At 41.1% G+C, this 24008-nt stretch overlaps 1 protein-coding gene across 33 annotated transcripts in view; it reads right to left on the bottom strand.

The window, feature by feature from the left end:
* Ttn (titin) overlaps positions 1 to 24008 on the bottom strand; it is a 271447-nt gene that overhangs the window by 206159 nt on the left and 41280 nt on the right. For 32 of the 33 annotated variants that reach the window (XM_085834746.1, XM_085834758.1, XM_085834754.1 and 29 more), the window contains 5 exons: positions 23477 to 23708; positions 21755 to 22039; positions 21439 to 21564; positions 16628 to 16816; positions 11278 to 11334 (listed from right to left, as the gene is read on the bottom strand). In XM_085834746.1, coding sequence (XP_085690872.1) covers positions 11278 to 11334; positions 16628 to 16816; positions 21439 to 21564; positions 21755 to 22039; positions 23477 to 23708 — 889 coding nt within the window. Of the gene's footprint in view, positions 1 to 3403; positions 10190 to 11277; positions 11335 to 16627; positions 16817 to 21438; positions 21565 to 21754; positions 22040 to 23476; positions 23709 to 24008 lie in introns of those variants that run through there. The other variant, XM_029473168.2, reaches the window with a different exon arrangement.

Below are 24008 nucleotides of genomic sequence, written 5' to 3'. Positions count from 1 at the left end.
TATAACAACTACACAAAAGCAACTTTATATCCAATTCATCCTTTAGGGTTTACAAATGTGATATACACCTGGGTTTTTTTTTTTTTTTTTTTTTTTTTTTTGGTTTTTCGGGACAGGGTTTCTCTGTATAGCCCTGGCTGTCCTGGAACTCACTTTGTAGACCAGGCTGGCCTCGAACTCAGAAATCTGCCTGCCTCTGCCTCCTGAGTGCTGGGATTAAAGGCATGTGCCACCACGCCGGGCTATACACCTGAATCTTAAGTTTGAAGAAGTACTAGATAAATATTTATAAGCTGTAAGTTCAGGGTTACTTGCATCAACTTCTAAAAAGACATAGAATTGTTATATAGGATTTTCTTAAATTTAATGATCATTTTCAATGAAAACATGTTTAAGCTAGCACTTCTAAATGGATATCAACAACAATAACAAAATCAGAGGCTAGCCAGGCATAGTCCCAGGTTAGAAGGCTGAGGCAGGGGGATTCCCAGTTCCAGGCCTATTTGGGCCCTTCCTGTATCAGGCCAGAGGAAAGATTTGTTTCTGACTGCTGCAGTAGCCACTGTTGTTGATATTAGAAAATCAGGGCTCCCTTCACTCAAATAACTCATCAACATACTTCAAGAAATATTTTATAATAAAATAGTTAGGAAAACAAGACAGAAATAAGAAAAAGTGACTCCAATATCCAAACATTGGTGATAGTTTATTGTGTAAGACAATTGTACAGCATTATTGAACCAGGGCACCAAATAACATATACTCTTTCAATAGGATCTCAAACAACCAAGTGAGAGACAGGTAGATTATCAAAAGGAAGTAGGTTCTTAATTCAACCTGCTGGGGATGTTGGACTGCCCAATTACTGGATATTTTATTGCCTAAATAAAAAGCAGTTTAATTTTATTAACACACTTCCCTCATATTACACTGGGTAGTTTTGTGCCTTAATTCCTTGCTGGTCTAGTGTCTTAGTATATTGGAAGGCAGGGCTCATGTCTGCTGGTTATAAAACACTAGGTAAACTTGCCTGTAGCATATGGCAAAAACAGACAATTTAGCTACATCTTCAATGCTTATTTCAATGTCTGATGTTTCTCTGATGAAAAATGGGGCAGCACCTTTCTGTCTGGAATCAAACCGGGTGGAATGAGCCGGAGGCTCCGACAGAAGCTCATTGTGGGATACTTACTTATTAAGCTACTTATGACTGCCCCTAATAAACCACTGATGACTTCATGCTTAGACTCCACACTTAAAATACTATCAGTGGCCACTTAGCTCTGCATCTGTGCTAAGTATATTAGCTTTCCCTTCTCTTTAATCCCCAAAATATCTGCAAAGGGAACAGATGTGCATAGAGTTAAAGTACCCTGAATTGCTAATATGTAAAAGGACTTTCAAAAGTTTCCCCTATTTCAAAACACGGCATATTTATCATACCCGCAAGAATACAGTGCATGGGCCCCAAATGGGCCCAACTATGAAAGCTGGAGTTAAAATTACCGGAGTCTACAGCATCTCAGGATGACATCTAAATCCAACTCTGTGTATGTAACACATAGAATTCTTTATCAAGCATTGGAGAAATTAATACCCCAAGCTGTAAAGTTGTGTGTCATTGAGTCAGAAAGTAAAAGATCCCATTTAAGCCGGGCAGTGGGGGCACACGACTTTGATCCCAGCACTTGGGAGGCAGAGGCAGGTGGATTTCTGAGTTCGAGGCCAACCTGGTCTACAGAGTGAGTTCCAGGACAGCCAGGGCTACATGGAGAAACCCTGTCTCGAAAAACAAACAAACAAAAAAATCCCATTAAATGATTATGTGAGGAAGACTTATTTTTTTTTCCTTTCAGCTATTATTATTCAACACATCCTCAAGCTCAAAGCATCTGAGGCTAATGAAGTTATAACAAGAATATTTGAAGCCTTCCTTCCTATGGGAATAAATGTATACATTTAAAAATCAACAAATATGAAAACATTCTCCTCCTTCCCTGCTTCCATTTGCTTTTCTGGATTTTGAATGTGGCTGTGCTTGTGCTATGTGGGGAAGTGTGCCTGTCATGGTGGCTCTGACATGGGTTTCTAATTAACTGAACACGCAGTATGAGACTAAATGTAGGGAACACATTTAAGCCCCTTTGCTACAGAATTAGCTTTTGGTGTAGTATATTATATCTAAATTATGACCAAAGGTCTGATGTGCTCTGTGGTAAAATGCACATCACTGTCCCACAGTATTCAGTACTGGCTGGGGGTCACTTTAAACAAATATGATTTTAAAAATTTGAGGAAAATGAGACAATTGGCTAGTCCGCCCCTACATATGCTTTTAGCCTTTTGATTTGGATCCTATGCAAGAACTTCCATTGTTAAGACAACATCAACAGATAAAAGAAATAACTAATATGGTGGCTACATAAATTCTTATGGAAATTAAAACTGAAATAAATGCTTTGTTTGGTAATCAGTATTAATATGACAAATATAATTATGACCCTGGAATGTTGCTGAATGCAGTTTTCAAGTGCAACTAGTAGGTCATGATCAAAACTTAAGAACGGAAGGCTGGAGAGATGGCTCAGCGGTTAAGAGCACTAACTGTTCTTCTGGAGGTCCTGAGTTCAATTCCCAGCAACCGCATGGTGGCTCACAACCATCTGTCATGGGATCTGATGCCCTCTTCTGGTGTGACTGAAGACAGCAACAGTGTATTCACATACATTAAATAGATAGATAGATAGATAGATAGATAGATAGATAGATAGATAGAATGGAAAGCTAGACTAATAATCTCATCGTCTCTTCTGTGGTCCTAATCTGTTACAAGCTGAAACTTACTTGTTACACTGAGCTGTCATCGTTCCATTAACTTTATAACCTATGAGGCCTTTTGATGTAACGCCACATTTTTACATAAAAAAGCTGATTTTTTTCATATTTATTATGTCTTGTATGCAAAGGCCAAGGCCCACATTGATTCATAGTCACAATAGTAAAGCACTGTGAATTATTAAAATTGAAAAACATTAAAGATTCACCTTAGAAACATAAACATCCTACTGGAATTTGAATGTTTGTTGATCTCTACTTATTTCTAAAGCTTGAAATTCTATAAAAATAATAAGAAAACTTACTCTGTTATTATATATACTAAACAAAAACTATCATACCATCTCAATTATAAAAGTGTCCTACCTTTTGTGTAATTTAGAGATTCTGACACTGGCATGCAGTTAAAAATTTATATTCAGATGAATAATACCGCAGGTCAATGATAAATTATAACTGCACTTCACTTGATGTCCCAAGTGAGAAATTAAAATATTTCCAAATGTGGAAAGACTCTAACCTTTATGCATGCCCAATTATCAAGACTGCAACATAAACAGACTATGAAGTTGGCTATCATTTGGGCAACACTGAGTTTCTTATTCATTTTGCCCTCCTATATCTGACTAAATCAACATAGGTTTGTCTGAATGCTAAGAGGCTTCTAATTCAAAAGTGACCTAGGGCTGGAGGGAGTTTTCTCTTACCAGTTTATCCACACGGTTATCCAACATGATCACCCTTCTACCTTGCATCTATAGTGTACCCGCTGAAAGAGAATGCTGAGCCACTCTGCGGAGGAGAGGTGACAGAGAAGTACAAACACAAACACAAACAAGTGGGTATCCAAGAAGGTGTTTAATCGTGCTGAATGATACATGGTGCAACTGACACAGGTGATGGTTTCAGCATTTAGATCACAGAATATTTACATGCATGAGTAAGATGAGATTTCTACACAGAAAGACCATCTCCAGGGGTCGTCAGTATCATGATCCAAATACAGTGGCTACACTTGGAAGGTTGCTAATACATAGACTCTGGGAGTGGCAGAGGTCCTGAGTCATCCCACATTAAGAGAGGGTGAGGATAGCTGAGCTCCTAGCCATTCCCGAGTTGTTTGTAGCTACACAGCTGTATTCCCCCTCGTCACCTTTAACTAAGCCTGTTATGAACAAATTGTGGAACCCTATGCCACTTTCCTCAGCACTGAACCGTGATCCTTGGACCAGTTTCCCATCTTTGTACCAAGAAACGGTGGGTCTCGGTGAACCACGGACTAAACACTGGAAATATGCCGCTGTCCCTAAGGGTGCGTGACAATCTGAAATGCCTTTGATGAACCTGGGAGGGCCATCCACCACCTGGAATTCAAAAAAGCTGTCTGCGTATCTGCTCCTTAAGACTAGCTCCTCCTTCTGACTGCTTAAAGTCACTTTGCTTGTCCTGGTGGCCATAGCAGAGACTTGGGACTCTCCCATGGTGAGGAAGCCTCGGCAGATGGCTTCTCCTGCGCTATTCAGAGCTCTGCATCTGTATGTTGCGCAGTCAGAAGGGCCAACATCTCGGATTCTAAGGCTGTGACTCCCTTTCTCCTCGCTAATCACATACTTTGTGCCGTCTGGCTCAATGCACATGTACTCCTTATACCATCTGACTTCTGGGGGAGGAATGCCTATGACTGAACATTTGAACACAGCGCTGGAATTTTCTGGAATTCTAAAGTCGCAGATGGGTGTTATGAAGCGAGGAGGCATTTCGAAGGCTTCCAAATCGATCTTAAACTCTCTGCCATCTTGCCCTTGGGACTCCGCACTGGGATCGACTAAACTCAGCGGGAGAATATCTAAGCTCACGATCATGCTTTTATGATCAGGAGTAAATTCAGGAACGGTGACTATTTTCACTTGCTTTTCAAATTCCTTCACATCTTTTTCACTTAGTTCCACTTCCAGGACAATCTCTTGAGGTGAAGGTGTTCTCGACGAGTTGCTGTTTGCCACGTCAAACTCCATGATGTGTTGGTGGGTTACTGGTGGCGGCAGGGCCACAGCTCTTTCCTCTTGGGGGATGACGTCTACGATTGCAAAGCTCTTTGCCTCCCCTATGATGTTTACCGCATGGCACAGGTACTCTCCTCCATCTCCTTTTTGAATGTTGGCAATTTCCAGAGAACACACATTGCCCACCCTTTCCATTTTGATCCTGTCATCTGGCTCCAGCAAAGACTTATTTCGATACCATTTCACACCGGGAACCGGAAGACCCTCGACTTCAATGATGAAGCCTAATGTTGTATTTTCATATATCTTCCTTCTGCTTAGAGGCTCGATGAAAGATGGAGGCATTTCATTGTCTTTGGGTTCGATGGCTTCATTGGGTGTGCCGAATGAGTCTGAACGCCATGTTTCATAAGGTGAACTCCTCTCGTCTGTAGGTGTATGGAAATGCTCATTCGCAGTGCTGTCTTCCCTCTCTAGCTTTGACAGGTTCGTGCTTACATTTCTAGTATGGTTTGGTCCTCTAGTGGGAATAAAACCTCTCTCTAGATTCTCACCTGGGGGAGTAGAAAATCTCTCCAAAGCCTCCCCTGGGGGTGTAGAGTATCTCTCCAGAGCCTCCCCTGGGGGAGTGGAGTATCTCTCCAGAGCCTCCCCTGGGGGAGTGGAGTATCTCTCCAGAGCCTCCCCTGGGGGAGTGGAGTATCTCTCCAGAGCCTCCCCTGGAGGAGTGGAGTATCTCTCTAGAGCCTCCCCTGAGGGTGTGGAGTATCTTTCTGGTATTTCACCTTCAGAAGGTGTTAAGTATCTTTCCCCATTTTCCTCAGCTCTTGAATTTGCTACAGGTTGCTCAATTCTATCTGAAGGCTTAAAATATAAATCAGGAGACTTTGGATAGTCTAAATTTTCTACCGATGATGGTGGGCTATAGAACTGATCTAACTCAGACAGGTCTTCGCTGCTTGTACTTCCCACGTCAATGGAAATCTCAGACTCCGGAGAATAGGGTCGCCCTAGGGATTCCTGTTTCTGGTTGTAATATTCGTACACGGTGTTGAAAGTTACTTCTTCAACCTCCATTGAAGTGATTGAGTCGCTCTGAACAAGTGGTGCCTTGTGTTTGGTGTCTCTAACTTCAGGCACCTCATACCTTCCCTCAGCAAGTAAGTACTGTGTTAGGGAGGTCTCAGATTCCCCCTCTTTAGTTGTTTGGGCCTCCTCCAATCTAGGGAGATCTTCAAGCAAACTCCTTTCTATCTTTCCTCCTTCCGTGGTAGAGAAAGAGCTTTCACTTTGCATGGTGGAGAAAGAGCTTTCACTTTGTGCGTGAACTTCACGGTAGATCTCCTCTCCTGAGGCCTCAGTTGATTCACTCAGCTGTTCCTTTAGGTCCTGCTGCTCTCCGGTCATCAAGAATGGCAAGTCCTGACTCAGAGACAGCCGTCTGTAAGACGCGTCTGCTCCATGAACAGCACCTCTGGGGTTTTCTAGAGTTCCTTCATACCCCCGAGTCACACCAAATGCTGGTTTCAAGGTGGGTCCGTCCTCCATTTCATGATCCTCCAAACACTCTTCTTCACTGGCTGCCCTTTTCAACTGGGAGATGAAACTCTTATCTCCATCTTCTACAGAAGCACCTGTCTCAGAAACGTTAGCTTCTTCCACATCAGCAGATGGAGTCTGAAATAAAGCCCGTGCTTCACCATGGACCACTTCAGAAAATGACTCAGGTATAAGATCAGGTTTTAAAATTGCTGTGTTTTCTTCCTGGGCATATTGAAAGCTTTGGCAGATAGAAATCTCTTCTTTGTGGCATGTTTCCTGCTTGCTTTCAGTTTCTTGGCCCTGGAACAACTCACCTGGATCTTCTATGTGAGAATACATTTGCTTTAGATCAAAGACAACATCTTCAGGATTAGCCATTTCTGAAGCAGGTTGTTGAGTTTTTAAAGAGCTTTTATCTTGTTGGCCATTGGCCAAACCTTGGAAATTCATGCCTGTACTTTCTATCTGTGAGTGAAACTGCTTTAGGTCAAATGTAACAGGTGCTTTGAGCTCAAACTTTTCTTGGTCTAGGGGAAGTATTTCTTCCTGTCGTCCCCTCTCTTCTATTTCAAACTCCTCGTGAGCTTGAGAGGAAAGCTTCTTCAAATCCATTATGATGTTAGAGGAATCTGCTTCTGTGTGTGAAGCCACTTCCTCTGCCCGATGCATATTGCTCGAGCCCGATTCGTTTTGTGTTAATGAAAACTCTCGATTATCCCATTTCTTTTGTGGTGCTGTAACAAAGGATTTCTTGGTCCGTCTCTTTTCTACAACTCCCCTTTCTGCACGCTGCAGCTTTTCGAATGCAATGACCTTATGCTTCACCTTTTTCCCGGGGTAGTACTTTTCTTCTTCAAGGGCTTCTTCATAGGTAGGGACAGGTGAGTCTTCCACGTCCTGAACTGTGTCAGAGGTTCTCTTGGAGTGGATATTTAGCACATAATCACTTTGAGAATGTCCTTTCATATTTCCCCAGTCCAGTCCATGGTATCCAACATCATCGCTGACTTTGTTTCTAATGTTAGCTTTGCTGAAGTCATCAACAAATGGACAAATGGTAGCCTCTGCTTGGAGTGACTGAGACCTCTCACCTATATGTCCCTCATCTTGGCATTGTAGAAACTCCGTTCTGTGAGGCTTCTCAATGTCTGTGGGTCTAGAAGCATGCTGGATAGACTTGGATAGTTTTTCAACAGTAGTTGGACAGTATACTTCATTTTTCTTTTCCAACTCCCCAACTGTCTCAAGGCTTTGAAAATACTCCCTTATAGTGTATTCTTTTATATTTGATTGGGCAGAAAAAGGACCAACTGTATTATCATAAAAATGTGTCCTTACAGGTTCCCCCTGAACTTGTGTTTGTTGATTTTTGGAATACTGTGCATAAATTCTGCTTTCATTTTCCAACTGACTATATTCCCTATAAGTGATGGATTCTACGGTTAAATCTAAAATACTCTTAGCTATGCCTGAGTCATTTTGAGCCACACATTGATACCTTCCAGAGTCTTGTGAACTGACATCATTGATATATAATCTGTAGCTACAATTAACTTCTTCGATCTCAAACTTTTGGTTCGGCTTTACAAGAACTCCATTATGAAACCACGTGACCACTGGCTGAGGCTCCCCCGATATTAAGCATTCAAGCATTACAGAATTCCCTTCCCTACAACTGGCACTCCTTGGCATTTCCTGTAGCATCTTTGGTGGCTCATTGGTAATATCAGAGGAGAAGATAAATTTATGTTTTGGTGACTGGATGGCTTGATCTCGAGGTGTTACTTCAGGCTCCAACTCAAACAGTTCCCTGCATTCTTTGTTCTGTTCTGGGGTTGGAGTGGCTGCAGTTATCTGAATTTCTACAGGGAAGGAGAGTAGCTCTCTGTCTGCAGAGGGGAGTTCTGGGAGGTGAGCTTTTAACATGTGGAGATGTTCTTGCCTCTCTTGACTAAAAGATGGGTGAATCCTTCTTGCCTGGTCAAACACCAAGGCCAGCTCCTCTTCTTCATCTGTGTAGTCAGGCCACACTGGGACCTTATGAGGCTGGGACTCATACCTTGGCTTTGCCCTCACTCTAAGCATACTGGCTGCTTTAACTGTTCCATACTGGTTAAACAGCACACAGGTAACAGAGCCTCCATGATGGGGCTGAACAGAAGGAAAGGTTAACGTTGAGTAGTTCTCAAATGTATGAGTGGTAAAACCTTGACTACGTGGTATGGGCATCTCATTGCTATACCATGTCACAATGGGCTGAGGGTATCCTTGAAAATGACACACAAATTTACAGCTGTCACCCTCATAAACTTCTTGCGATTCAATATCCTGGAGAAATGAAGGTGGGCAACGTTGTGGATGCTTTTGGAAGTAATTTTCAAAAGATCGTGTTTTCTCCTCATGCTCCACTTTGAATTCTTCCGCTTTCGTGGAAGTGTGGCACTGCCCCTCTTGCCAACCCCTCTGTGTTCCTCCTCCACTATCTACATCTTCGGTGTCTTTAGTATCAACAAATGTATCCAAGGACTCACTAGGATATGCTGTAAGAACCTGAGACACCTTATCAGGAGACTCACATATTCCTCTACTCTTATATCCATGCATTTCCTCATTAGAGGCGAATGGTGATGGCTCTCTGATCATAGTGCTGGCCACAGACTGTTCAAACCGCTCCACGGCTTGCAGGTTTTCACCTACTAGGACATGCTCATACAAATAGCCTTTCTGGAGGCTTTCTTCTAGAAAGGTCTCTTGGTCCGGACTATTTTCAGTCTGGAGATCTTCATCACCAGTGGCTCTGACACTTGAAGGAGGTTCTCTGTTTTGATGTATTTGATTTGGAAAGGAGTACGGATTCTGGGTGATTCCTTCTGCTGATTTATCGACCCTATCCCTGTCTTCCGCAAACTCACGTCCAAACCCACGCTTCCCTTCGTCTCTAGAGAGTGGAATATCTCTAACAATATCCTCACTTCTCACAGTCACTGAGTTTACTTCAGACGACACATCTAAAAGTGATAATTTCTTTTTCTCTAAGAAGATTTTTCTTGCCTCCCGTAACCGCTGCAATTTCATTTTGGTTTCCTCATCTAGGAAACTCTCGCCTACACTCAGGCATCCTCTGATATCAAATTTGCTTTCTGACCACTCGTCATTGTACACATAGTCTGCCCTCCTGACAGGGCTCGCTGACCTAAAGTGTATGGTTCTCACCATTCCCTTCTGTTCCACATCTTGCTTTTTGTTAAAGGGGGAGCCAGTAAACCTCAGGCCAACCTTTATCCTCTCTTCTCTCCTTTCACCTAGCCCCCCCATGTTTTCCCATGTCTGTTCTGCCCTTTTCAGAAATTCTAAGTATCTCTCATCTTGCCCTTTCTGGATAACATGCAGTGATGCACTGGACTCGGCAGACCCCTCACTATTAACTGCCAAGAACCTGTAACTGCCTGAATCTCGGCCTTGGACCCTTTTCACCTCTAAGCTGGAAGAGTGTTGGTGTAAGTCATTCTCAGTTCTTATGACCCGACGGAGACCTGTTGGGATGGGCCTATTATTATGAAACCAAGTCATTTCTGGAGTTGGGTAGGCAACCAGGCTGCATGTAAACACAACAGGTTCACCCTCTAAAGCATATTGAAATGTGAGTTTTTGAGTAAAAGTCGGCTTGAAATATTCAGGCCAGGAGCTTGTAGATGATGTTCTATTTGCATATCTCCTGGCCATCAGGGAGTGGTGGTCTATGTCTTCCGAGTCAGAGAAGGCTCCTCTTGCGTCTCCTGAGCTGTCAGCTTCCCCCTCAAAGAGTTCTTCTGAAAGATAATTAAATTACAAAGCATTTTACTATTTTCCACAGCACTTGGAAAAGTTGAAAATAAATGAAATTGTAAAATAGGAAATGAAATGAAGTGCATGCTACAGAGTCTCACAAATCCGTAAAAAAATTCACTCACCATATTTGTTCGAATAAACGCAACACCATGCTCTGTTTAAAAGATTCTGACACGACAATCGTTCGTTGTCTGGTCTTTTCTTCAGACTGTTGAAATTTCTTCTTGAACAAGCAAAAGTGCATTTCAAAAGTAACATATTCCTGTGTGTATTTGTTTTGTGAGCAGTACAACTTTGCTGTTTTGATGGCTAAGAGGGAAATCTTACCTGACTTGCAGAGAGTAGAATAAACGCCCTTTCTGATCCTTTTGATTGCAGATTAAAATATTAAAATTTCGATAATGAACTTTTAAAAAATACATAGAACTATAATCATAATAATTAGATGACATAAAATGAGAAGGCGTTTATTCGAACTAATACAGCTATAGAGTCACAACGGTATGCAAAGTAAAGCAGGCAAGGGTCACATGAGATAGCTATCTGCAAGCCAGTATAAGAGACATATCATGTTAAAGTGATCTGTGTGCATGAGGTCTAGACCAAGAATGGGACTGTAAGGTTTTCACACATCCTAAAAAAAAGGTAGCATTTCTATTATAATTCATTCATGACATTGCATTCTGGAAATGACAGGTTAACCACCCCCATTGTTCAATTCAATTCACCATGATTTTGAACACAAACCTCTACTTCCATGATTTCATGCATTAACATGACACCCGTTCATAGTACACGCTTTTCAAGATGGCTGCAAACACAAAGCTGAGTGTGGCTGATAAAGTTTCAATGTAAGATTTTTTTAAATTACCACCCAAAAATTTACTGTGAAATGCACACAACTGTCAGCATACTAAACCAGGCATGCGACATAGGAATATATTCTCAAAGAGATATATTTGTACATCTATGCCATGTCTTCAAAAATCCTAAGAGAAATCAAGTAGGTCAAGGATTCTGCCAATCCTCCAGAGTTTCTACTTCAATCTCATATTCGTCATAACAATACCTTTCATCTCCATTTCAATTTGCTGGCCGATCCTCTCATGTAGAATTGACTCGGGGGCTAAAATAGAAAAGTAACAAGACACCTGGGTGAGTAACTGCACACAGCTTCTGAATCAACTCATGTGATAATTGTTGCTCTTTCTGTTGTAAAAAAATAGAAAATGCACCCCACCAAAATACCCATGCCAAATGAATAGATGAGCGATGGATCAAAAATTATGACAAAAGAATCATGTTCCACTCCCCCGTGCCTTGACATGCACCCAGAAAAGCAACTCCAAAGCTAGAAATCCTCTCTTCCTCCTGTCCTGCCAACTGCACACTTGGTAAGATGGGAAACCACATTTATTAGGAACATGCACTTGATTGCTTGCTACTTGTAATTTTTTTCCTGCAGAATAAATCTTTTTTTTTACTAGTAAATGGTCCCTTGATTTGAACCTCTTCTCAAACTTGGAACAATACAACATTCACATCACATATCACACATTCACATTCACACATCAGCCAGTGAACACAGACTTCTCAACTTCAATTATATATATATATATATATATACCTTCCAGGACAAGGCTGGTAGCCTTGGACACATGCTCTTCAATTTCTGTAGTACTAGCAGTGGCTATGAGGGCTTTTCTTGCATTTCCTTGTGATCTTTGGCATGATATAAATGACAAACCTGATGTTTTCTTTAATAATTCTTTTTACTCCATAGACTGTCTTAGTTTGTTAGTTTCAGACACTCTTAGTATCTGAATGGAGTAACTTTTGTAACTACTCTGCATCGTGATTCCTTTGCGAGTTAGGCAAAGCCATATACTAATTGTGTTTGGAAGAATACAACTCACGCTGAAGGCCAAGAAGACAGAGCGTCATTGGATTGAGAAGGAAAGCAGTGTGTTAGTCCAAAAGTAACATTTGATGCTTCTATCTTATTATCCACTAAAGGCCACTGTTCAAACAGAGTCACAGGCCCTTTACATTCCTCTTTCATCTTTATGGACAGTTATGTAGCCTATATAGATGATTTAGATCAAAATTTAAAAGGCACGTAGAAATACTGACTTCATATTAAATAATTAGATGCTTGTGCTCAATCCTTCATTCTTCAAACACCTACAAGTGTCTCATCTTTAATACTTTTATAAGTGCAAGAAATGCTGTCTGGATTTCAAAAAAATGTACTCTTGTTCCAATAATGTTTTAATAATATAATCCATTGTAACTGATTACAGAAAAGTTTCTGGGCCAAAAGTACCCAGCTCAATCCACTCTACAAGGATGACATTCAGCCATCCTCACTGTACTTTAGGGAAGAGATCTGAAAGAGCCACATGTCTTCCACCTCTACAACCTTGACAGCTCCCAACTGCACAATGCGGCTAAACTGTCACCTCTGTCACCTACACAACTCACAGACCACACCTTCATATAAACAATCATCCTGTACAATTACTACACTAGCCAAACACTTCAGCACGACTGAGAGCTAGTGCTCTGGACAGAGCCACTTTGCTCACCTAGACATTTGCACTGTTTGTTATGGAACTAGATCCAGAGATTGCCTTGGAACAAACTCTCAGGCTCAGAAAAGACTCCTCTCTGAGTAAGAGGGATTGCGGATGTAGTAAATGAACAAATGAGACTGATTCTCCCAGTTGGCAAGAAAGAGAACCAAAATTCAGTACACAAGACAGAATTTTACTGTTCCCTTGTTATCTGTAATATCCATCAGCCATTTGAAGAGGATCAGTGAGGAACTTGTGACTATTCCTTCCCATAACCCCTGAGGATGCTTGAATGACATCTGCTTGACCCCTTTCCATGTGACCTAGTAAAGGTCCTTTGCCTATAGATATAAAACACTAGCTACGGGCACTTCAAATATGATATTCTCCTTGTATTTGTACCTAGGAGGCATGGGTAAGAGGAAAATTATGCTTCTCCCAGACAAATTTTTCTGTGTTCTTTCAGATACAATAGGGATTCAAGTACAATAAAAACTAAAATCATGATGCTGCCATGAGAAAATTGCCATAATTTCAAGAGAATACAAGACTATAAGAGCAGTATCGTTTATAGAAAAATTATCTACAGACCATTAACTGTAGCCCAAATAGAACCCTATTATTTTCAATATCCAATTTTTGTTTTCATGGCTTCCCCATATAAACCTAGAGTCTCCAGGCCTGAAAAGAAATGGCAGTAACTGTCGAATGGTAAACTCACTTATCATTAGCGTAATCTGTTTAACTCTTACCACGGAACCAATTGAATTGAAATTCATCTCAGCACCAGATAGAATGATAATTACCTAAGAAATAGCTGGCAACTACAATAGTTTAGCCTTCTTTGGTGTCTTTTCAAGATTTGTCTTTGATAAATATTAGAAAAAGAAGCACATAGAAAAATAAATGGATTTCCTGATCCAAGATTTCAAAGTGAATCTGTACCAGAGAGTTAAATTCTCCTACAAGTTTGGCCAATGACTTAGCCTAACCCATAAGCCTAAAGGGCTTATGGGTTAGATGTTAGAGGTAGTTTAAGAAACATAATCACTGACTAGGTTTGGTTGCATAGAAAGCTTCATAAAATGATGAAGGCAAAAATAAAAATGTTGAGCATAGCTAAATGTTAGGTAGCCACCATCTGCACCTATCACTACTGAGGTAATGACTGCATATCACAGTCCTTGGTCTACCAGCCAAACACTGTCCATGACAACACACTGATGTTTCCATTCTGTGGCTGTTTCACTCTGATGCCTCTGTCACTACATCTTCATGAGTCTAGATTCTATCAACAGAAAAGTCATCTAGACTACAGAGGAGCTGAGCAGTGTTGCCACACTTCACAGTGAGGTCCCAAAGAGGCAGGAGAGACTTCAATCTACCCTTCCCCCCCTACCCTCTCCTAGACTTTTCAACAGATCTCTCTGATAACTCAGGACAGGGTGCATCATGGTGTAACAGATGTTGCAGTGTAGGCAGAAGAGCTTTGAGACTCACTCAAAAATCTACACTCCGTATTTATGCAATGATCCTTGACACGACTTAATTCCTTTTGGGATATTTTGTTCCCCTTTGCAGTGAAAGAGGCAGTAGCTGCTGTCTGCGATTTTGTGGACTTTCTGACATCTTTCCTAGAATTTTGTCTATCTAAAGCTTGCACTGTACATTTAAGCAACAGGAGAAAGAGAAGAATGTTAAGTTTTCTCACTTGCCTAGGTCAGTAACATAAATGGCATGGAAGAAGAAGATGAAGGAGACCATTGTCATGTGAAAGTATCATGCCAGATGCAGTGTGCTCTAGAATGTAGGACCACACAAGAGAACATTCACTGCCAGTGGTCCAGCAATGGGTGGTTACTGAAGGCTAATGCAGACAGTGTGCGGCATCTGGCTCCTTCTGCTGTCATTTTTTCAGCCATGCAGAGTAACACAATCTGGTTCTCTCTCCATTCCCGCCCATTTTTTTCTTTAGCTGACTACATTTGATTAACCATTTATCGTCCATCTTATGCTTTAATATATTATTAAGCAGAAAGATCATTTGATGATGAAATGATGTGATATCTTTGGCAAAGTCAACCCCTCTCCTCTAAAAGAAAAGAACCAAGCAAAGTTGCTGTCTAATAAAATAGTGATTTCCTCTTTCATGGAACACATACTCCAGTCAGATTCAAGTCTGTGGGTTGGATGCTTGGTGAGATGTACTGCATGTTAGTTGGTTAGTAAAGCATGAATTGATCCAAGTATACAGTGGAGCAAGCAGCAGGGGCTCTTGTTAGTAGCAGTGGGGTAGTAGACAGCAAATCAAAGTTCTTGGAGCAAGAGGGGCTTTACCTTTTGCAGTCACTGTGAGCGTAGCTGCACAAGTGGCTTCCCCAGCACTATTGGCTGCTCTGCAAGAGTATTTCCCAGCATGCTCTGGGTAAGCATCAACTATAAGCATTAAAGCCATGCCTGTGGATTCCTCAAAATGGAAAACTACATCTTTTGATGGTAGAATTGGCTGGTGGTTATGAAACCACTGGATTGCTGGTTTGGGAACACCAGAAACCCTTGCGTGAAATCTGACTGTCTCCCCGCTGTGCACCCTGAGGCTTGACAGAGGCTGGATGAAGATGGGCTTTTGGCCAAGGGCCTCCTTCTTAAGTGAGACTGATGGTGAGGTATGCCATTGGGATTTTGATGTAACTTCTTCAGATTTGCTAAATCCTGAAAAGAAGCATGCAGGTTTTAATGCCTTTCTCTGTTTAAATAAAAACTCACTTGGGATAGTCTACTTTAAGTTTACCACAGAGTTCAATGATGAGCTAGAAGTCAATCCAGTCCTTATGCTTTGTCACTATTGAATCTCAGTCACACAAATTCTTGACCACTTTCCAGACAGACAAGGTGAGACAAAATCAGATTAAAGAATAAAGTAAACCCCACAGCTCAGGGATATGATAGTGGAGAATGCAACTAGATTTGAGAATTATTTTTCCTACTTTGTTTATAAATCAAGCTTTTCTATTTTGTAAACCATGCTAAATTTGTTATTAAGAAAATGTATAACTATAAAATTAAAGAAGAAACTGGAACTTCCCCTAAATTCTTATGATTTCCATATACTTCACATAGATTACATTTATTGAAAAAAATATGATTGTGTGTGAGATTCTTTTATAATTTTAAAATTTTATCTTAGTGTATATGTATGTGTATGTAGGGGTGTGTGTGTGTGTGTGTGTGTGTGTGTGTGTGTGTGTGTGTAGCTGAGGAACAAAATCAAGACCTGGAGCATGCTAGGGAAGTGCCATAGCCACTGAGCCACACTCCCAGCCCACTGTTACTCTTGTTTTGAATTAAAGTCCTCAGTGATTGAGAAAGTGTTTCTGATTATAATGAACAGAAACATTAAGACACCTTAACAGTGGAACCCTCAAAACTTAGGGGTTCCTTCAGTCTTGGTGAGTATATTTACCTTGTGACCAGATCTGAAACTGTCTACTGAAGTGTCCATGAAATCAGAGTTCTGTCAACAGCACATGAAGAAGGTCTGATCGCTATCCTAGCTCAGTAAGAAAGCAAATATACCCCCACTTCCCCCCAGCACTGTTCACTACAGTCTGATACATGCTGATCAGGAAGCAGAAAAGCCAGTGGGGACAGTGATACATCACAAATCTTTCTGGAGAGAAAGCAGGGCAAATACAAAGGCAAGGGCCCACGGAGAGCGAGGGGCAGAAACTTCGCAACATGGAAATGGTGAATTAAATGAAAAGAATGAAGGGCCAACGGTTTATGTGAAGTCCTTAGTAACTGTTACTGGTATTGTGAAAATTCTTAAAAGTCTCACTGTACCTTCCAGCCTCAGGGTGGCAGTGCTGGACACTTGGCCCACAGCATTATTAGCAACAAAGGCATATGTTCCCTCGTCCTCGGGGTAGGCTTCAGCGATCTCCAGCTGGTAGGTGTCTTCAAACTGGGTCATCCTGAAGAACCGAGATGGTTTGATTTTCTTGTCTTTGCAGTACCAAGACACCTTCAAATCTGCAAAAGAAAACACATTTCAATCTTTTAAGTGGGTGGAATCTCTTTACTTGTCTGTACACACAATCTTGATTAGACCACAGACCACATTTCACTTTTTAGCTTAAGGATCTTATATTTTTCTTCTGCACACACTATGCCTGTTTCTACCCGTCTCTCATCTTCAAGAATGGAATATGATTCTAGAAAGATCCAGCTTGTTCAATTGTTAATTGCAATGTTTCAAACTCTAAAGTCTTAGTTTTATTCTTTAAAAAACATTTTTTTTTTGAGACAGAGTCCCAGGTCTCCCACACTGGCCTTGAACTTGCTATGTAGGTAACACTGACATCTGGCTTCTCCTGCTCCTGCCTTTAAAGTCCTGATGTTGGAAACTTCAGGCACGTGATACCACCGCTAGCTGTTGGTTATATTATTTTGAGGCATTTGCATGCCGCATTCAGTGGCTTGAGAAAGAGTTTCATTGTGAAGGGCTATGAAGGATCTGGAAATCGTAGCCAAGGTATAGGATGGGACGTGAGGAAAGCATCTACACCAGCAGCAGAAGGTAAATAGTCAAGAAACGGATCAACATCCCATGAAGCCTAAAGTGGACATCCTTACATCTCTCCATTTTGTTACCAATGAGCTGATGTCAAAAGGCTTTAGCAGAATAGTTGTGTAGTAATAACTGTTTTCAAATGAAGAGAGAAGAGGCATCTTAAACTCATTTAACTATTTCCTATACAATAATTTGGGCTATCTTTATAAAAAATTACAAATCAAGGATGAAATGAAATGTTGCTGCATTGCTGTACATTAAGAGAACGCACACCTTTAGTTGATTGTGCTTAGTGTCAGAACTGAGCCTTCTCAGTTTGGAGCACAGTTGGGACACCATTTCCTTATCTAGTGATATGCTAGTTAGTAGCCCAGCCATTCAGAATGTTGGTGTCACTGCTGATCTATGAATGTCACCCTCCTCCCAGTGATAGCAACTATTTGTGAACTAAAAGATCTTCTTTCTAAGGAAGCAATCCTTGACATTCCCTGGGTTAGAAGGTAATTAGAAAATGGTTTGTGATTAATATCATTTGCTAGCTCTTGACCCAGGTCATGTCATCTAATCTCTCTGAATCCTGTTCCTCATCTATCAGATAGGATGAATAAGAATTTATGGACTAAACACTGCATACAACAGCTTCGAGAGCTCAGTGACATATCACATGGGGAATGACTCACAGCCACTGAGATAAGAGTTGTTAAAGCAAAACAGTGCCAAAGGAGATCAGCGGTATCTTCAATGAAAGGCTGAGGGCCTATGATAGGCAAATTGCACAAAGAATTACATAGCTATTCCACAAACTAAACTCCTCAAGTGTGTGCATTTGTGTGTGTGTGTGTATGAGTGAGTGTGTTCATGTGTGTGTATGTGTGCATGAGTGTGTGTATGAGTATGTGTATGGGTTTGTGAGTGTGTGTATGGGTTTGTGAGTGTGTGTATGTGTGTGAGTGTGTGTATGTGTGTGAGTGTGTGCCCAAATGTGTGTGCATATGTGTGTGTATGTGAGTGTTTGTGTGTATGTGAGTGTGTGTGTATGTGTGTGACAGAAACTGCTAACCACCAATGCAGTAAATGGAGAAAAAAACAAAATGAAATCTTTCTTGGCAGAGCACAGGGTCCATCTGGCTAGCCTGCCACGGTCTGTGCTGCTCATTGGCAGCTTGTGGCTTCTGTGAGGCTCCCTCCCCTGGTCTCCCACTCCTTCCCTCACACCCTTGTATCTGGCTCCTTAATTGTACCTTCCTACTTCCTGAATATTTTCTTCCATCTACTCTTCTCCGCCCAACACAGGATTATTCCTAAAGACAGGGTGGACTGCGCTGCTTAGAAGCCTATCACACTTTGAGTTGCTCCTTGGTTGCAAAGAAGATCAACACTAAATAAAGTCCAGGCACAGAATGGAGAGCACTCTGGTGCCTGGCCTCTGGCCTCTTGCCTATTCCTGTCATTACGTTCCAACTAGACATCAACTACCCACAGATTCCCGGTCATCGCATTCAAAGTCTTCTGTGACTTGTAAAAGCTTCCTTCTCTGCATGTTATGTTGTGTATTCTCTGACCCTCCTACGTCTTGTTCAGTGAACACACCCTCCCCAGTTCTCTCTCCAACAGAGAACACTTAGTTTATATGACAGCATCTGTGACTGTGTGATGTGGTCATACACATGTCCCTTCACCTCTTTGAAGGCAAAAGCTTCGCCTGGCCACTCGCAACACTTAGAAACTCAGCAGCAGTGGGGGCAGTGTGTGTTGATAGAATAAACTTGAAGCAGCTGTTTCAGAAACTAGTGGACACCTTTCATTTTTAGATTAATAATTATTTATTATTTTATCTATCTGTCACTCTCTAAGTCTCAGGTTTAGGCTGATTTGGTACAGGCTTATTTCTTGTAGAAGAAACTCTAGTAAGGAACTAGCAAATGTTGCATTTACACTTTCCCACCTGCAGAGGGCACTAGAGACCTTCAGCAACTAACATTTTCCTGGGAGTCAGCAGCCTCAAATTGTTTACTCAGGCTTCAGAAAGTGCTAAGGCTTCCTTCCTTCCTACTCGGAAAAGTTTGGAACAAAGGAACTTGAAAACCCAGAATCCTCTCCAACTTGTGGAAGGCAAGATCTACTTCCTTATGAAAGGGTATGTTGGGTAAATATTTTCAGTCTCAGGAGTAAAACGCCATTAATTTGAAAGTTTCTGGAAGGTAGTCCCATTTGATGAACGTAATGCTCACCTGTGTATAATGAATACTACCACTCATGAGGAGTTATTGAGTGATAAAGGTACAAGGTCTACTCTACTCAGATATCAATCAGGCAGCAGCCATTCTTCTTTATTGATTTTAGAATTTTTTAGGAGACTCAGAATGCATTTTTGTAACATTTAAGATAAAGCTATAACATGATTGGTAGACTAAAAGCCACTATACACATATCGCTATAATTATTGCTATCTAGTGACATGTGTCTCTCACTGTGTATAAAATTTCCCCTAAAATTCAATTCCTAAATATATTCACTGTAGATATCATATATTTCATTCTTAAATGATATATATGACTGCATTAGAAGAACACCACCCAGCTGCTGATACGCACTTGTATTCAGCATGTCTCTAAAACTAGGCTTCAAAGGCACAAAGACCATAGACTCTGCCCACATTTGCTATCCAGTGCTAGTCTCTAAGGCTCTAACAGATGACTGCATCAGCACCAGTCACTTGGGAGCCATGCCTACAGGTGCTTTACATACATCATACTTTAATTACACTCATATACTGAAACAGGTCTATTAGGTTCTTGAATTAGCATCTCCTTCCCAGAGGAGACGCCATTACGTCAGAAGATCTATGGAAATACAAACTTCTTTAGGAAAATAGCTGTTGGCAAGGCAGAAATTGGTTTTATCAACTAATGGAAGCAGCATAATAAACAAGACAGTCACTACCAAGCTTTGAGAATTCCCCTGTAGTGTCGCTACACACACACACACACAAAAGCAAGAAAATGAGGAAGTATTTTTTTCATCTGAGAGTAAATCAATCAATTATTCCTTTGATTTGTCATGTGAGCACCTGAGGTCAGGCCATGATTATACTTACATTGTGTTTTGTTTTTTGTTTTTTAATTATTTTTTCAGAGTCAAGTGAGGGGAATGGCTGGTGGTACTTGAGAAGCATGCCCACAATTGAAACTGAAAGCAGATAACTATGACTGAATGGTAGTTATATGCCAAGCATTGTGTTCGTGATAATCCGGTGGCCTGATCTCATTCATTTAACAGCCACACTTTTTGTTTATCACCATTTTTTTTAATTGAGTATCTACTATGGACAAGGTGTTCTTCTCAGGCAAGGATTCTCTTGCTTTCTAGACCCTCTTCCCTGTTAGGAGGCATGACTTTTATTTTCAAACACCAGGTTCTAAACACTACAGCCCAACCCCTGCCCTTGTGAGATAGACATTCTAAGATTTAATGTAGTAGTGTTCTCATTAGGTTCATAAGAGACAGAGAACCAAAGAAATCATGGATTCATAATTCCAATTAAAGCTTAACTTTTGTCCAAATGGGGTAAAAATACCTTCCACATACATTGTCCATAGACATAATACCTCACACGTAAGCAATTTCTCCTGAAATCTATGAAACTGCTACTGTAGTTAAATTCATAACAATTGAAGTTTTGTTTTAATTTCCCAATTAACAGATTAAAAAATATAGCCATAACCATAAGGAGAGTAGATATTTTTAAAGATATTTGTGGGAAAAAAATCTTCAAAAGTTTTCAGAAGGAATAGTTGTACTACCTTAACCATTCTCAAAGGTATAACCAGTAGTATATATAATACAAATATATATATATATACATATATATGTATATGTATACAAAACAGTTTTCATATATACATATATATAATGATGATATAATTCTTAAATAATTTCAATATACTTGCTGTTAGATTTCCATTTATGTTCAAAGACATCATTTGTGAGGGATGTTTATGAGGTAGGAAAGGCTAAGAAGAATATGCTTAACACATCCTCTGTAAACTCCAGCAAGGACACATTTTTCACAAGTGCCTACCTGTCCCTGAAACTTGGCACTGGAAACGCGCTGGGCGCCCCTCAGAAGTAACTGTGTCCTGAAGTGGAGTGACTATGGCAGGCGGGTAGACTGGCATTTCCTGATCCGGAGATACAACTTCTGGGACTAAAGAAAGAGAGAGAGACCTTAGAACTTGTCGAGGTGAAGCCCCCACATATCCCCCCGCCCGACCGGCTGTGGACTGTAAGAGAGCGCTTTCAGAGTTGGGTACAATCTATTGCTACCACCCTGAGAAAGCTTCTGGCTGGCTTCTAAGGGCCTCTTTGTAAGCTGGGGAATCCCAGGGCCTTCCTACCTTCCACGGACAGAGAAGCCGATGTCGTGGCTACTCCGTAGTCATTCTTGGCTTCACAGGTGTAGACTGCCGCATCCTCTGGGAAAGCCTCGATGAGCAAAAGCGTGTACTCCTGCCCGTCGTGCAGAAATTTGCACTTGAAGCCAGTGGAAAGCAGCTGCTCTTCCTTGTACCAGGAAATTTTGGGCTGCGGTCTGCCTGATATCACGGCGCAGAAGCGAGCGGGCTTGCCGGACTGTACGGTGACAGGCTGGAGTTCCTGCAGGACTTGGGGTGGTTCTGGAGCTAGAAGACGGTGGCAGAAAACAGCCCGTGAAGGAAGAAGAGGACAGTGTGCATCTCTACACTCATTTGTTTCAAGATGGTTACGTGTCTAGAAACAAAACCTCAGTGTTGCGACATCTTTACTTGCCTCAGAATATCAGAATATTCTTTGTGCTAAGAGGGATATTTTTTTCTTTCAAGGAAAGGAAATAACTTCAGAAAAAAATATTTTTTTTTTCAAAAAATGTTTCATGGGAGGTTCTGGGAAAACCTCAGTATAATATTATCATTCTGGTTTGTTGTTGAGGCACACTAATAGACAATTAAAAACTAGAATAATTTACCTACTTATTTTTAAAATTCATTTAAGCAAATTCCATGATGAAGGGCTTATCACACCCAGATTTGTTTGCTCTACAAGTGTTTACGTATCATGTGTTCTGTCACAGTTGCTCTATTACATACACAGGCCAACGGGATAGAGCCTGTAAGCACTGACTGGTTGAATATTATTCTATATCAGCAGAGTGTGATTAAATAGATTTAGCAAAATTCAGCTTTATGATTATGCTAATCAGTGTACAGTCTCAGGGCTGGATGAGGAGATCACAGACAGAAAATAAAGGCTGGCACCTGACACTCCTTCACTTCTCTGTGCTTTTATGTCCCTACTACTACTGCAGAGGAAACAAAACCGGATGTCATAACAACTGAATCTCCCAGGGACCCAGGGAGCATGGCCAAGGGACCATCTTTATGAGTGTTGAGACAACTCCCAGCTCCCCTCCATCTGACTTAAGGGAGTTTTGCTTCAAGAATCCAGGGGTGTGGCCGGGAGACTGGCTCTGTTCTTTTCCCTGTGTCTTGCTTAGGTTCAGGTCCTGACAAGCTTTAAATGCAGAGCTAGGGTTTCTAACGAGGAGAGCAGAGGTTTACTGAGAACCTCCTGAGGGCTTTTAGGGAGCTCCTGGTAGCACGAGCAATTCCACCTCCAAAGACAAAGCATTGATCGTAGAGCCTGGGGCAGAGAGAGCCTCATGCCTCTGTGCCTGTGGCTCTCTAAGTACTCCATGGTCTCAAAGGAGATCTTTGGGTTTTCCTAAGCTTTGCACTGAAGGCTGAAAATGTCCTCATTGCTTGTACAGTAGTGTTATTTACACTTCAACCATTAGGACAGAGAACTAGAACAACTTAATGCCATATATGAAAAGCCATCTGGAGAATATTATAATTGATACACAGTGGATGTTCTGTAGTGTCAATCAAACAAATGGAGTTCTGGCCAGCAGGTGCTTCCTGGAAATGACATTTCAATAACCCTTTGAGCAGCTGCTCTCTTTACCACAGGGCTGATATGAACACAATGCAGTTATACCCAGATGAGTGCCATGAGTTTGTTAGAAAACTCTAAGGCACCACTACTGTATTAATGGCTTTTGTTGAAGTCTAACCACGTACCATTGACATAGAGAGTCACAGAACTCCTGTTTCTGCCTGCCACAAAGGTGTATTCGCCTGCGTCACTGTGTCTTGCTTCTGATATAAACATCCGGTGAATTCTTCTCTCCACCACATATTGGTGTCGCTCTTGAACTTGGAAGTTGATTTCAATGCCATCTTTATACCAGTGGGCATCAACGTCATCTTCATTGACTTCGAACTCCACGACAGCACGCTGCTTCTCAATGACCTAATGATGACACAACAACAAAGAAAACGGAGTGAATCTGATTTTAGTTCTGTTTATCCATTTCTAAAGCTTATTCATTTATGGAGCATGAAAAAAAAATCAGTACATCGTGGCACAACAAGCTGGCTGACTATAGCATGTTTAAAATTTTTCCTTCATATTTTGAATGAATAGCACTCCAATCTTTTATGTAGGGAATCAAGCTTATATCTGTGCTAATGAGGGAGGATGCCCATGTAGCAATTGTTTCACCTTTAATTGTTTGTGGCTTAATAAATAGTAACTGAACTGATAGCATTT

The sequence above is a fragment of the Mus caroli genome, unplaced genomic scaffold (genome assembly GCF_978045245.1).
Source record: "Mus caroli unplaced genomic scaffold, Mus_caroli_1 scaffold_2, whole genome shotgun sequence".
Taxonomy (NCBI): domain Eukaryota; kingdom Metazoa; phylum Chordata; class Mammalia; order Rodentia; family Muridae; genus Mus; species Mus caroli.
Note: the sequence above shows the minus strand (reverse complement) of the source record. Positions and strands in the feature narration are given on the sequence as shown.